Source organism: Periophthalmus magnuspinnatus, chromosome 4 (genome assembly GCF_009829125.3).
Source record: "Periophthalmus magnuspinnatus isolate fPerMag1 chromosome 4, fPerMag1.2.pri, whole genome shotgun sequence".
NCBI lineage: Eukaryota > Metazoa > Chordata > Actinopteri > Gobiiformes > Gobiidae > Periophthalmus > Periophthalmus magnuspinnatus.
This window is the reverse complement of record NC_047129.1, coordinates 9846959-9862363: the sequence shown is the minus strand read 5'-3', so window position 1 is coordinate 9862363 and position 15405 is coordinate 9846959. Positions and strand designations below refer to the sequence as shown.

Here is a 15405-nt window from a genome sequence, read left to right as displayed (position 1 = left end):
ATTCTAAACATTTCTCTTCTTGCGTGCCTGGCCTCCTCCTCTGTGACATTCTCTCTTCTTCCTTGTCCAAATGCTCTATCCCGCTCTAGCACGCACATATTGCTTGGGTGACACATCCTTACTCACCAGCTGTGTTGTGTGCGCAATGCGTTCACGTGCACACTGTTATTGCAGACGTTTGTTTTCCCAGGTGAAATAGTGTGGTAATTAACATAGGTGACCCAGCTCTGTTATTGGCTGTGGCCCTTTGAGAGGTGGATGAGGGTCAAAGCAGAGACATTGGAGAAAGGTGGTCAGGCAAACAGGGCAGCCATCCCCAAGTTTCTCCAGTCTGAACCAGAAAGATTAGCGTTGTGCAATAAATGAATGTGATGATGGTGTATGGTTGCACCTGCTTCTGTTTCCATTTTGGCCGCTTCACTATGGACGTGTTACTTTGCACATTATAGGGTTTTCAACAACCAAGGGACTTCCAGATGTAAATATTTTCATTACAGTTGTTACAATTGCAGTTAGACTTGCAATTTCTGTTTTAAAAGCAAGATTGAGTTTACAGTTCACACGAAAATATAAAAATCCTAAACTAACTCAATATCTACATTTCAGAATATGTTTGTAGGGATCTAAACTACAAAATACATGTTTTCCATAAAAAGACAGGATATTTTATTTACCTGAAGTAATTCAAGCTTTTATGATTGCAGCTTTTCCGGTTATGATTCGATTCTGTCTTGATGTGTAGTACTGACTTTTGTCAGTATGTCACTTCCTAATAGTTTTTGTTCCCACCTGGCCCACATTGAGTAAGTTGGTTCTTATAAAGTTGGTGCATAAAATAAAGTTCCCTAAATGAAAATACAAATAGATCTTTATGTTTAAAGATAGACAGTGCTGAATATACTCCGGTCTTCTTTGGTGTATTTGTCAAATAATGTTTGAGATCTCTGCTGACCTTTCTGTCTATGCCGTAGTACATCAGGTACTCAGAGGGCCCATTGCACTCCATTAAGGAGCAGTTAGTTTAGGTTAGCTGTCTTTCTTCTAAACTGTGATCACTTCTCGTTCCAAAAAAAGATCCAGAGTCAAGGGCAGCGTGTTTTAGAGCAGGTAATTGCTGCTCTTCAGGGACAACAAGCAAAAAGAGCACAACAAGAGGATTAGGTTTGATTACACATTTAAAGAACAAGCAACCAGATATCAAAGACGAATTTAAGGAGCCGTTCAAAGCAGACACATGGCAGGCACATGGTGAATTAGGGAGACATCTGCTCTGTCTGATTTATTTATCAAAGGTAAGTCTGAGCCCCGGGTTCACAGTGGCCAGTGGCCTTACAGGGATGCAACAGAAATGTAGAGGTGGAGTCCTTCATGAATTAAAGAGAGGCAAATGGTGACCGGAGGATTACTTAATAGGTGTAGGCTTTACAGCAAAACTGTATATATGCAGAAGTTTTAGAAACCTAAGGAATGCTGAGTGCTTTGGAAAACCCAACTCATCTCAGCTTAGTTGTGAGAATTCCAGAAAATATTTGGTCACTTTAGATGCAAACAGGATAGGCTACTGTAGAAGTTTAGCTTTTTAACATTGATTTTTCTGCTTTTCCACAAACTAAATGGTAATAAGGTCAGTATAGTTCTACTGTTGCAAGGTTTACAGTTGCAAAAACAATATGTATACACAAACTTGCTATATTTGTACAGATTCTTAAAAACAACAACAACAAAAAAAAAAACCCAACAAACTAACTTTATGACAGTATTATAGTATGTCTCAAATGTGAAGCTTAGAGCCTTCTTAGGTTATCCTGGCCTCTGTGAAATCCTGGGTTGCTGCAGGACAGAAGGATAATTACAGGTTCTTAGTGGTTTTTGGGGCCACGTAACATCAGCCTGCATTGGCCAAACTGTCAGACTTAAGACAAAACAAGATTCCGTTCATTTCCTTAACCAATTTTTAACACATAAGAAAAAATTCTGTCTCGCCAAAACTTAAAAAAAAAAAAAGTCCCCTTCTTCAATTGAGGAAATTACGCATCTGGAACTATTTTATTGCCCCTCATTCTTGCATCATTGCTCTATAACAATGGTTGATCTCCATTTCAGAAGAATACCAAGCGTCTGTCTCACATAACCCCCAGTAGCTTTACAGTAGTTTACACACATTGATAAGTCACTTTAGATAAACAGTGCTTTGAATGTAGTCTTTGTCTCCAACTGGTCATGCCTCATCCCTATCAGTTGTGAATTTACACTGGGTTTTATCTGTTTGTTGGTCTGGCATGAGAACCCCAAACACACTACATCTACCCTTGTGTGTGCACGTGTCAACTGGAGTGCTCCTCCTTAGAGGCACAGCAGATCACAGATATATAAATCATTTGGTGCCATCCTAACTTGTTTAAACGGCTGTCAGCGTTTCTGTGGCTGTCCTTTGGGAGAAAGCACACTCCTGATAGCACATTTCCATCTCCGAGGCTGACGTGTTGCCATGCCATATACCGTGAGCAAGCAGGAGCCCCCGCCACTTTTGCCTGCCGCTGCCAACGACACTCTCCCTGGAATGTTAAGGAATGACAATGAGGGAAGGGGGTGCTGCTGTGTCGTTCCTCCTGGCTTTGTTTGTTGTGTTCACTGATGCATTCTGCTTTGTGTTCCTGCTCTGTGTTTGAGTGTGTGTGTATGTGTGGGCCCCAAAGTTGTAAAGCAGATACACACTGCCCTCTAGTGGCAGTGGATGGTAAAGAGAATAGACAGCTGTATCTGCCCGGTGCCACATCCGTATCTTTCTCTCTTTCTCTGTTCATGGTCCATGCAGGCCAGCGACGTAGCTCTTCCTTTAACAGAAATGAGTTAGGGGGGGTTGTGTTGATGGGTTGGTGGTACTGTGCCAAGCTGTTATCTCCTTAGCTGGGTAGAAAATGATTTTATTAATTGCTTCATTTAACGCTCCCCATGCCCCCTCCTCCTTCTCCCAAGTACACAAATAACACTGCTCATACTCGCACACATGTGCACAGGCACACACACCAAGAAAGTGGCTTTTCCAAACTGGCTTGACATCCACCTCTGTGGCAGTTGAGACGCGCCTCTTCCCTCTTCCTGCAGGGACCCGGGGAGGAAACAGTGCGGCCATAAAGACCATATGCTGGCCCATTCACATGTAATGGCAGGGCCCAGGGAGGCCCAGCCAAAGAAGCCATGCTCCATTATGGCATATTATAGACAAGAGAAGGAGAGGAGTGCTGTGTGCGCTCCAGCTGTGGGGTGGTAGATGGGTAATGTTGGACTAGCTCTATTTTACTAGTCACTGTGACCAAGCAATTTTTCTTGTGGATCAATTAAATCTATTTTTGTGCAGGTTTGGTCACTACATATTTTTCATTGTGAGATTAGATGCCCTAAAAAGACTTTGTCCTTTGCATATTTTTGTAAATTGATTCTATACATATAGTATATACCTAACCTGTTAATGGGCTGTAGAACCTACGCTATTGGGACACATAATTTCTTACTAAACCATTGTCCAATATGTATCATCTGAAACACCTGAAAGGAAGCTGCTTATGTATTTTGGGTGAAGAAACAGTGCAGCTGGGTCAGTGCACCAAGACCCCGTGGGGATATCTTGTTAGAAGCGCACACTCTCTCTTTCATTCTTCTCTCTCTCTCTCTTTCATTCTCTCACTCTTCCTCTCTTTTTCTGACACACTCACACAAAAATGGGCTCGACAGCAACAATAACCTCAGAGGTCAGACAGTGCTAGTGCTGCATTAGCCTTGGTGTGAACCTGCTGAGAGACCAAGCGAGGCGGGGCATCTGGTGTTAACCACCCAAAACACACAGCGGCACTGGCACAAGCAGCATCAAATACTGACTGTGTGTACAACTGAACCCACATCTCCTCTGCAGAGATTATTGACATGCTGAGCAACATGTGGCTGGTTTAAAATGGATTTGTCTCTAAGATGAAACCCCCCCCCCCTTAGGACAATTAGATGAATTATATCGATGTAGCAAGAAATCTAATGGCTATTAATGAATACTACAAAACCAGTCTAGAGAGATTATTGTAAATGTTGAAAATGTTAATAAATAACCTAGAAAATTAGAAAATGCCACCTGAGGGCAAAAAGGCCAATTTAGGCAATGACTGAATAGTAGAATGACTACATGATTATGTGTACTGGTTAGTCTACTACAGTCCTGCTTTTAACTCTACTTTTTTGTTTTTGTTTTGTTAATTTCTGTGAATTGTAATGTCTGTTTGCAGAATATGGTAATTTACTTAACTGTGCTTTCTCTCTCCCAGGGCCCTCCAGGATCGCAGCCTTCTCCACACACACAGCCTCCCCCTCACAATCCCAGTAACCCTATGATGGGCCCTCACGGACAGGTAAGAGCCAAACACGTCCCTTGCACTCCCCAGCTCCAGCCTTATCTGTTCCACTTCAACTGCAGTTAACTGTAGAGAGCAAATGGCATACGTCCCTTGTTGTGCTAAGAGATAGGACAGGCCGTGTTGCCGATGGTGGATTGGATGAATAATTTAGCTGCATTGGTCCAGCTGTAAGGAGGTGAGGTGTGTCTGGAGGGCCTTCTCTCTGCCTCAGCCCAACCCTCACCATCCCATAGTCCATCAATAGACCATTAATATTGCAGAATGGCCTGACACAGAGCAGACCCATGCAAAAACATACTATAATACGTTCAAAGGGGGAGTATGCATCAATGGAAGGACAGATTATATGTAAAAAGCATTAGCAATATTTTACAATATTATAATACAGAATAGAGTTGGGCTATCCTCTTCCTGATTTTCTGGAGTCTAGATCAGTTTTTATTTTATCACAATTCAATTTTATCACCGATAAGAGTGGGTGGAGTTTAGGAGTGTGTTTGTGTATAGAGCTGCATTAAACAGCAGTGACTTAAAACAGCAGATGAGCACAGGGATCACGATTCACTTTTATCACCATATAGCCCAGCTCTAATAATATATGGTTTTCCAATAATGTAATATACTACCTCAAAAATATTTGTTTTCAGTTTAACAGATTGTCATTTGATGCTAGAGTAACTCCTACCACAACAGCAGCATCCTCTATTTTACTCTTTGCATTATTTACTAGTTCAATACAGCATCTTCTGATATGTATATTTTTGTGAACTAGTCCACCCGACCAGCTGGTAAAATGGCTGCGTGTTACTGTCCTCTCTGCTTCAACAGATATATTTATACATAGAAGACCATAACTTGTGATATAGTAGAAATAACCAGAGACTATACAAACTAGCCTCTCATGCTGCGATATTGAACTATCTACACTACAAAATCAATTAGCCCTTTTCACAATATACTTTTTGTATGAATAAGATGTCTCCCTATACAACTATAAATCATGTTTATCAGACCTTGATAGAATTGCCCACAAAAAATAAAAACATCTTCAATTCATTTCTGAAAATACTTTAGCTCCCCCTGCTGACATGACATAAAATGCTGCTTTGCTTGTGAATAACCTACTCTTTCATAGCTTAAACTTAACTTAAACCTCATAGTGTCCTATATTTAAGCATAGCCTTGATGTTGTCATTATGCAACTATATCCTTAATCTGTCTTCTCTGTAGCCGTTCATGTCACCACGGTACCCCGGTGGCCCACGGCCCTCACTTCGAATGCCAAACCAGCCTCCAGGAAGCATCCCCGGGTCACAGCCCCTCCTGCCAAACAGTCTGGATCCCACCAGACCACAAGGTACTTTCAGAACTAGATGGTTGATATTAATTTTCGCTATGATTCATTAATTAATTTGAATGTCTAATTTCAGGACATCCAAACATGGGTGGTCCAATGAGAATGAATCCCCCACGGGGCATGGGTGGCATGGGCCCACAGGTAAGAAAAACATATAAAAGTAACAAGTGCTAGAAAACATATTTCAAAGCTATACCCTTTTCCTTCTTTTCTTCTGCTCTTTGCATTGTTTTGTTCTGATTCCACAAAGTTAGAATTGGCACCTGTAATGTTGGTATTAAACAAACCAAACATGCTTTGACCAGACTCATAATTCTATATTTAAATGTCACAGTGCTTTGATGTTTTGCTGTTTTGATGGTGCACCCTCTCAATGTGTGTATGTGAAAAGTTCAGTTGATAAAGGTCTACTTTATCACAACCCCAATAAAATTTTGACAAACTGATTTAAAAACATCTTTTCTCCCTTGAAAATATCATTATATGATCCTTAAAAAGTGAACTTGTTCAGTATTATGTTTTATTTTGCACCTATCTTCCCTGGATTGTTTGTTTCCTCATTTAAAGGCAGTCACTCTTTGTGCTCTAACCCCCTTATGCCACCACAGCTCGGTCACTTTGGCACTGACCAGTGCAGCAGCTGGTGTGGCATCTGCTCGACAAGTGTAATCGTGTGCTGAACAAAACTCTTCCTCTGAGTAGAGCTGATCTCTGGCCTGCCTCTTCTCCATCACAAACACGTGAACAATAACATACATGTGGTGGCAGCCAAAGCCCCCTACCATGCGGCCATGAATATATACATGCAAACACGCCCAGGCGTGTGGGGACACATGTCAAGCTGTCCGCCCTGGCATACGACCAGCCCATACATATAGATAATGAAAGTGTGGTTAATGTAACATGATGGTGGCTGACCTTCGTTAATATTCATTCTGTTCTGATTTTGTCTTTGAACAGAACTATGGTGGAGGGATGAGGCCTCCTCCAAACTCCATGGGGCCGGGAATGCCAGGCATGAACATGTATGTACACTAAAATCAATCAAAACCTAATCCAAAAATATTTTATTATTGTGACAAATTCCATTTATGATGTCTGAATGCAGGGGTCCTGGTGGAAGAGGTCCATGGCCAAACCCTAACAACAACTCGGTGAGTTTGATGTAGATTGAAGTGTATTTGAATACAATTGTCTAAAATAAATATGATTCTGGTTTGTATAATATGTTTAATGTAATGTTTCTGATGTGCTCCTTGCAGATAGCGTATTCATCTTCATCTCCAGGGAATTATGTGGTAAGTGACTTGTTTTGGAGCAACACAACACCTTTAGCCGTATATGTTTTGTCATAAGTGACATCAGATACACTGGCATAGAGCTCACTTCTTGTCTCTTCTTCCCCTCAGGGTCCTCCAGGGGGAGGCGGCCCACCAGGAACTCCCATCATGCCTAGCCCTGGAGGTGAGTTCCTCACTTCACGTCATGTTTTTAGATGTCTACTTTTATCCACTGTTCACTGAATGGGGCTCTGTCTGATGCATCAAACCGCTCTGTCAGACACGTCTCAGCAAAAGGCACTGGGATCTTAACATTTTGAAATTTCATTTTACTGATCATTTTAAGTAACATGTTGGATGATTGCTTAGAAAAATTATGTTTCATAAAAGTCAGTTAGTAAAATGTCAGTAATATTTTTCAGAGCATAAATTGTGAACTTAAACTTCCATATCTAATGTCCGTGGAGGATTAGCTGAGAACAAAACACTGTGTGCTGATATCCTGTAGATGTTATGTTTCTCTTGGCCTGTGGAGAGCTTCTTTTGTGGCCACTATTTATTATTTATATATGTGCCTCTATTGTGATCTGTTGCTGGGCAACCTTTTGCACGAAAAGCTCCTGCACGTACACTGGGAGGGAAATCATATTTCCATTGCAGTCGCCAAGACTGCGCAAACACTCATTCACACAAAAACACATGAATACACAAATGAGGCATCCTCCCACTCCCCCCCTCAGCCCCTCCCCTTCAGCTCCCTCCTTCAGCTCCCTCCTTCAGCTCCCTCCTTCAAACCCTAACACAGCCCTGATATAGACACATTAGCGTAAGCCACATAAGTATCTTTATAGGAGACTATTTTGGAGACTATATGACAAACACACTTCTTTTCCCTGTAATTATTTTCAACTCTACAGTGTTTAAACAACACATCCAATTAATTGTTAAAATGACTTTTTCCACACAGATTCAACAAACTCAAGTGAAAATATATACACAATGATGAACCCAATTGGTCCAGGTGGAAACAGACCTAATGTGAGTAAATCTATTAATTTGCATTTATTTTATTTCTGTTACAAATAGAATTTATAGAGATCTCACTGAAATTTTGTAATCTGCCTTTAGTTCCCGATGGGGCCTGGCCCTGATGGGCCAATGGGTGGAATGGGAGCAATGGATCAACATCATATGAATGGATCATTAGGTGAGTTTTATAAGAACAAAATCTGGTTTCTGCTATGTAAACATTGCACACAGGAGTTGAGACTTGAGTAATACACTTCTGCCCCCTCCTGGTGCATGGAGGAATACTCCATTTCTATTTTATATTAATTAAAAGAAAAATAATTGTGTGATTGTTGCTTATATGTATATATCTGTGTATCTTAAAGACTGACAGTGTAAGCAATGAACTATGTTCTAATTTATGTGACATATGTATTTGTTGTTTTTTCCAGGTTCAGGTGACATGGATGGGTTGCCAAAGGTGAGAAGAAATTCCAATGTATTCAGTTTAAATATGTCAGTGTTTTATTAATGCCTTTTAAATATTTTGCAGAACTCTCCCAATAACATGGCAGGCATGAACAATCCGCCCGGCACTCCTCGGGATGATGGTGAAATGGCAGGCAACTTTTTAAACCCATTCCAAAGTGAAAGTGTGAGTACCTATTTAAACCCCAGCTTTACACAGATAAAAAAGAAAGTGTCTTTCTGGTATAAAATAAACTTAGGTTTTGTAATTGTTGCTGTGTAAACTATAATTATTAAATATGAATCATCCATTCTTTGTTTTGGTTTTATTTGTAAACCTTAGTTATATTTAAATCTAACAAATTGCCTTCTCTCTCTTTTTGTGTCCTAACAGTATTCACCCAACATGACAATGAGCGTGTGATTTTTTTTTATTTTATATATTTTATTTTATTTGATCATCTCCCCTGTTCTTACAACCCTCACCTGTCTGCCCTGTTGCGTTACTTTCTTCCATTGCCTCTCCACATGGATGGTGTGCTGTGCAACTCACACTCTGGGGATGCCACTGGAACACAGGACCCTCAAGCCTGTAAAAAGGATGAGGATATAAAAACATGAATCTTGGAATACACAAAAGGAAAGTCTTCTCCCATGTACTGGCTAGGACTTGCCTTGGACGCTGAACCTCCTCAACAGTCCTTCCTGATCCATACTCTGCCATCAGGGCTGGCACTGGAGCCCACTTCACTTACACTGACTTTTGACTTTTGAGGGAATGCAGTAGCTAACTGAAAACTGCTGCTGAGTCAAGAAGAAAACATGGACTACTAATGTTATTTAGGACAGTGATTTTCATGAATTGTATCAATGTTTGTTTATTATATTGTTATAATTTTCATAATTGTTATTATTGATCTAATGTAGTTATTAATTTCTGCCAAGGGCACATTTTATTCAACATCAGCATCAAGGACAGAATAAGCACAGAGTTAAAATGCACAATAATTTCCTGTTTACATAAATTTAGTTATTTTATTATATCTCTTTGTATCTCAGTAAGTCTGACTTAACATACCTCTCCTAAAGCCTCCTCAGAGCTTGTAGCTTGCATCTACTATACTGTATGTCTGTAGCACAATATTCTCAGATCTTGGAACAGCTTATCATTCATGGTGAAGTACGCAGTTTTCATTTCAGTTACATATTTATGCGAAGAAACTTCACAAATGGCTCATCAAAATAACCCCGTCAACATGCTACGTTACGTGTCATCTACCATCATCTACCATCTTAGCATTTTATCCTAAGATGGTAGATGATGATAAAATGCTAAGATGGTAGATGAGATAACTGATAATTCTGCATTGGTTGATTCTGTTTTTTTTTTTTTTTTTTTTTTTTAAATCCTAAAAGAGAGTTCCTCCCTCACTATCACTATCTGATTCTAATTTGAACCTTCATACTAACGCATATACAATGCCTACTGGAGAAGCAAATGGGTCCATCACAAAGTTACATTTGCAGATCGTAATTGTTTTACCACATTACTGTGTTTTTTTTTTTAAACACAGCAACTAGCCCGAAGTGCACAGGAACCTGGATTGGATGGAGCTCTCGTACTGATGGGACTTAAATGTTGGACTTTGGGATATAAGACCACCACATCAGCTAACATGCAAAAGCAAAGACTTCCTTTTGGGCATGGGGATTCGTTGGACTGAAATATTTTTCAAATGTATCAGTTTCTGTCAGTCATTCTGTCCCTGTTTCTGGTCCCTGTTTCAGCACTTATTTTGTGACTTTGATAAAACAATCTACCTTTGTAGCCTCTACAGATACTGGTTCTATATTTATCAATTTTCTGATAGAAATGTGAACAGAATTATAGCTGAAGTTGAACAGGGACATCTCCAGGTTTGGGCTGTCAGGCAAATGATGGCTTTTAAAGTAGTGACACGCACCACCCCTTCTTTACCCACCTATCCTCAGCTCCTGAATGCCTCTACCCTATTCTTTAATTTTGTAAATAATGTATAATGCATTTTGATATCATTGACATGTTTTGATATGTCAGTCACTACCAATGAATACAGCGCAGAGTAAATTATAAATAAATGTCATTTTTTGCATAGAGAAGGATGTGCTGACTATTTGGCAGACTTTCCTAAAAAATGTATTGTACAGTGCTGCATTAACTGCTGACTGTATGACGTGTATGTTGACTACGGGACAGAGAGAGGACAGAAGTGAGGGAGAAAAAGGTGCACAACATGTCCTCCATCTGCCCTTGTGTCTTTGTAAACATTGTGCTTGGAAAACAAGCAACATGTGACCTCAATTTTTTTTAAATGAAGGATTTTTAAGATGGATTCTAAAAAAAAATATCTTTTAAAATTTATAGCACAAAAAAGTGAGATTTTTGTAGGACAAACTGTGTCCTTGGCTTTGTGATTCTCATAGACATAATGATGGTGTATAAATTTTACTCACACCGATCCTCTCTCAGTCCCGTGTATATCGATTGTCGGCCATCTCTGTACTTCTATTGTGATGTATAATACTGTACCATTGGGAAGATTTGCTGGTGGGGTGGTGTGGTTATGTTGACTCTGGGATGGGTGGGTTTAAAGGGAGGGAGATATAAATGATTCTCCTGTACTGTTCATGGTCCTTTCTAATGACACGGCAGTATTCAATATGAAGCAGTCTGTCTCTTGGGTTTGCTTTGTATTTCATGGTAGAATAGTCCAAATCTTGTCTTAGGGACTTAGGTGTCTTGTCTAGTTAATAAAGATGTTCTTTGTATGTTTCTTTATAATGTAAAGTTTCTTTAGACTGAAAGAAAACAGATAATTTGCTTATCAAAAAAGAAACAATGCATCAGTAATAAATGTCATTTGATTTTTTATTATGTGGTTGCTTTTATTTTGTTAAATATCTATCTTTGCTCAATTAAGGTCAGTCATGTACCTGTATGATGGTGCATGCCTAATGAAATGCTCATCTGCTGCAGAGGCTAATCAAATTTGATATACCTCCAGTAGTAATAAAATTACTGTATAAACAGTCTAAAACAAACAAAAAAATTATACAAGAACCCATATAAAAGAAAATAGATAATTTAAAGACTGGTGGGTGTTATGTTATGCATGCAATGATTTTTTTTATAAGAGATCTATAGTTATGTCTAATAATTGATCAGTATCCTCCCCATATGCGTTTATGCAGTCTATGATCCTCCCTCTGACGTAGACCAATAGAAACACAGCAACTCAAGGTTAACAGGAAGTGGCTTGTTGACACAGACACTGAGTTAGCTTAGCGGCGGTGTTCAGGAGCATGTTTATGCGTTTTAGAGATAGATTTGCCGATGTGACAGCGACTTCATTCCTGCCTTCTCGGAGACAGCTAATACAAGACCAAAACCAACGCTTGCTCAGATAGTGAAGGTAATTTGCTTTAAAAAAAAACTTGACATCGAGCGAGCTAGCATTCATTATGTTGAATGAAAGGCTACTCAGATTAAAGCTAACATAACACCGCTGCTGTTACACTCACGGTTCTGCTGCTCGACACAGACTGTGGTCAGCTCCTTTAACCGACAGAAACTTCTGGAAACGTGTGTTTTGTTTTTGTTGTTGCCCAAATGTTTTTTATATGGTTACCTGCAAGTCTTTGACAGCGATGATGAGATGCCAAAGCGCTCCATAAGTGAATTAACTGCATTTTATCAGCCACTGGGAGGTGTTAAATGTAATTTTAAGCAAGGTGAATTCTATTTTCAGTCTGAAATGGATGAAACCATAGACACCGCTGCTGGCGAAAACATAAAAGTTACCGCTAAAGCAAAGAAGAATGGGAGAACCTCGTTGCTGGACAGCGGGGAGGACTTTGAGGTTTTGAATGAAGACCTCGAAGATGATGAGCCCCCTCCGTTGGAAGATGCAGGGGGTCTAACGACCCAAAAAGAGCAAGACGAACATGAGAGTCCACTGGATTCAAGTCCTGCAGAAGAATGGCAGGATGTTCTAGGTATATTCAAAATACTTTTTTAACAAGGAACAGTAAGTGTATAATTGCACTGTGTACAACAGGTAACGATCATCTGAAGAAAAAAGTACTGGTGCCAGGTAAAGGACGAGACAGTAGACCACAAAGAGGACAAAATGTTAAAATAAATCTGAAAACTGCTCTTAATGATGGCACCATCGTAGTGGAGAGATCTGACCTATCGTTCACTTTAGGAGATGGTGATGTCATTCAGGTAAAATATTTTTTGTTTAGTCTATGTATAGAACAATAATAGCATGTCCATTTTTTTTTTCAAATTTCTTATCAAATTGCTTCACATAGGCACTTGACCTCACAGTGCAGCTTATGGAATTGGGAGAAAAAGCTCTAGTACTTACTGATGCAAAATATGCATATGGTTCTCAAGGAAGGTATGATACCAAACCTTTTAGGTTTTTATGTTAGCAAAAATGTAGCTACATTCTATTGCACTCAAATAACTTTTTCTTACTAGTTTTGATCCTGAGGTCCCTCCAAACGCTGAGGTCTTGTTGGAGGTGGAATTGCTGGAGGCCACTGATTCCCCAGACCTAGAATTACTGCCCCCTAAAAAAAAGATTGCCCTGGCTGATCATAAAAGAGAAAGGGGCAATGTCCACTATCAGCGTGGGGATTATGCTTTTGCTGTGAACTCTTATAGCATAGCCATGCAAATAACAGATTCTAGTTCAAAAGGTAAGTTTTTATTTTTTATTTTTAGGCTCTGTATTGTTTATGTAGTTTATGACCTCAACCCTCCTTTTGCAGTTGATATAACTACTGAAGAAGAAAATGAACTTGTAGATGTCAAAGTTAAATGTTTAAACAATATGGCTGCTGCTCAGCTTAAACTTGATCACTACGATGCTGCTCTTAAATCCTGCATCTCAGCACTGTCACACCAACCAGATAATGTGAAAGCACTTTTTCGAATGGGAAAGGTGAGTGTTGCATACATTTATTTTTAGTTTATTTTTAATGAGTGACGCTATTAAAACATGTCTTTTGATAAGGTTTTGGCCTTGCAAGGTAAATACACAGAAGCTATTCAAACTTTGAGGAAAGCACTGAAGTTGGAACCCAGCAATAAGGTACTGTTTTTAATTGACTTCTTTATCGTTTTCTCGGTTTTCTGCTATTTAACCACTAGATGGTGCTAAATATTTATTCTGTTACTAATAGTTTGCAACGCATGCATGGTGATGTGCTGAATCAACCTTTCATAGAATTTGTTTGGTGGCACCCGCTGTGTCTGCTCGCTGTTTATCAGAAGCTGTTTACATTTACAAAGTAGTTTGTATACATCTATGTATGTATGTGTTTCAATAAGGGAGCTCAGTGTGTAGGCTTCTTGGATCAGCTGTTAGCTGCAGCAGCAGCATACTTGTGCCCAGAATCCCCCTACGCCAATCTGTGAAACAACATGTGCAGTGGCTGCCACTAGACTGATTTATCAAAGACAAACACTGTACATAAATTGTTTAATCAACAGTTTCTGTACATCAAAATAATACGTTTACAAGGCACTTTATTACGTGTTAAAGTTTTAAGGATAGTATGTTATCTTAATTTGATTTGTCAGTTTTTGATGATAAAAATTACATAAAGCCTTGTTCAGCTAAAAATATAGATGGGTGGGTGTGTAGAAACAATACTCCATTTTTCACATTATGATTACTGAGGCGGTCCCAGACAGAAGAAGCACCAGAGATGGACAGGATGACATATTATCTTCTCTAGTACTTCAGTGCATCGCCGTCTGTATTTATTCTTTATTTTTTCACCAACTAAGCTTGTTTTAGTCACTCTGAATCTCGAACATTATTTTATGTTAATCTCGAATAGTGTCACTGTTTGTCATTTGAGTATTGAGTGAATATTGTCTATTCTTTCCTAGACTATACACGCAGAGCTTTCCAAACTTGTGAAGAAGCATTCTGAGCAGAAGGGTGCAGAGCAGGCTATGTATAAGAAGATGTTGGGAAACCCTTCCAGTTCCAGAAGCAGTATACAGAAACATAAGGCAAAATCGTCATGGGTGAGAATGCTACACTTATTAAGTTCAGATAAACATTATTGACTTAATGCAGTTTAGTATCTATATTTTGTCTTTTTTATTTAAATAACAACCTCACTTGTATTTTCTTTTTTTCCCTCCAGGGTCTCAGTTGGAAATGGTTATTTGGAGCCACTGCTGTAGCTATTGGTGGTGTAGCATTATCTGTTGTCATTGCTGCTAGAACCTGAACCAAGCCTGTGGTAATGACCTAGCCCAATCTTGACAGGAGAAAGCCTATATTCGGAAGCACATCGGGTCATCATACCTTTTAATCTGAGTTGTCCATATAGATGCCACTGATGGGTTGCCACTTGACTCTTCTCTCTGCTATGCTTGAGATTTACAAGTGTTACAAATCTCAAATTTGCTATTTGGGAGATGCACAAATAAGATGTGTAATTGTATGCATGTGTTTATCACATTGTCACATTCTACTATTTCTGTTTATTACTAGTTCATGTAGATAATGTGATTTTAGTTGAAATCATTAATCCCATTTTAAAACCATATACCGATTTTTTTGTTTATTTTTATTTTTTTATCACATGCTTTGTCTTTCATACATTCCTTACACCACGCTGTTATACTTAAGCATTTACTCACTACATTGTGATGAGACCAAATAGATTTTTTGTATTGATTTGATGGTTATTCCTTTTTGGCAATCACTGAAGGAATGTGATAAAACCAATTTGGGCATTCCTTGCTTTCTTAAATTGTTATTCATCAAAATAAATCATGTATGCAATAAAATAAAAGCTTACTTTTTCACTTACATCA

The 15405-nt window shown here is 39.1% G+C and overlaps 2 protein-coding genes across 3 annotated transcripts in view; both read left to right on the top strand.

Moving 5' to 3' along the window:
* Window positions 1–8942, top strand: part of ssbp4 (single stranded DNA binding protein 4) — a 62322-nt gene extending 53380 nt beyond the window's left edge. Inside the window, exons 6-17 of the mRNA XM_033992024.2 lie at window positions 4311–4394; window positions 5631–5757; window positions 5831–5898; window positions 6718–6782; window positions 6866–6911; window positions 7020–7055; window positions 7167–7221; window positions 8005–8075; window positions 8166–8244; window positions 8498–8526; window positions 8599–8700; window positions 8908–8942. Of these exons, the coding sequence (XP_033847915.1) occupies window positions 4311–4394; window positions 5631–5757; window positions 5831–5898; window positions 6718–6782; window positions 6866–6911; window positions 7020–7055; window positions 7167–7221; window positions 8005–8075; window positions 8166–8244; window positions 8498–8526; window positions 8599–8700; window positions 8908–8937 (792 nt within the window). The 3' untranslated portion in view covers window positions 8938–8942. The remainder of the gene's footprint in view (window positions 1–4310; window positions 4395–5630; window positions 5758–5830; window positions 5899–6717; window positions 6783–6865; window positions 6912–7019; window positions 7056–7166; window positions 7222–8004; window positions 8076–8165; window positions 8245–8497; window positions 8527–8598; window positions 8701–8907) is intronic.
* Window positions 8943–11775: 2833 nt separating this feature from the next.
* Window positions 11776–15044, top strand: fkbp8 (FKBP prolyl isomerase 8). 2 transcript variants are annotated; one of them, XM_055221531.1, is made up of 9 exons: window positions 11776–12227; window positions 12302–12548; window positions 12611–12780; window positions 12870–12958; window positions 13042–13262; window positions 13335–13507; window positions 13580–13657; window positions 14464–14604; window positions 14727–15044. In XM_055221531.1, the coding sequence occupies exons 2-9, from the start codon at window positions 12308–12310 to the stop codon at window positions 14811–14813; spliced, it is 1200 nt and encodes a 399-aa protein (XP_055077506.1). In that variant the 5' UTR covers window positions 11776–12227; window positions 12302–12307; the 3' UTR covers window positions 14814–15044. The 2 variants fall into 2 exon arrangements, with proteins under 2 accessions (XP_055077506.1, XP_033847914.1); XM_033992023.2 differs by having other exon boundaries at window positions 11797–11965.
* Window positions 15045–15405: the final 361 nt, after the last annotated feature.

What these genes read in the sequence shown, in the direction of transcription:
- fkbp8 (XM_055221531.1), top strand. Translation starts at nt 12,308, where the DNA reads ATGGATGAAACCATAGACACCGCTGCTGGCGAAAACATAAAAGTTACC. An exon ending in AGAATGGCAGGATGTTCTAG is followed by an intron (nt 12,549 to 12,610) that starts GTATATTCAAAA and finishes TGTGTACAACAG; the next exon opens with GTAACGATCATCTGAAGAAA. An exon ending in AACAGATTCTAGTTCAAAAG is followed by an intron (nt 13,263 to 13,334) that starts GTAAGTTTTTAT and finishes CTCCTTTTGCAG; the next exon opens with TTGATATAACTACTGAAGAA.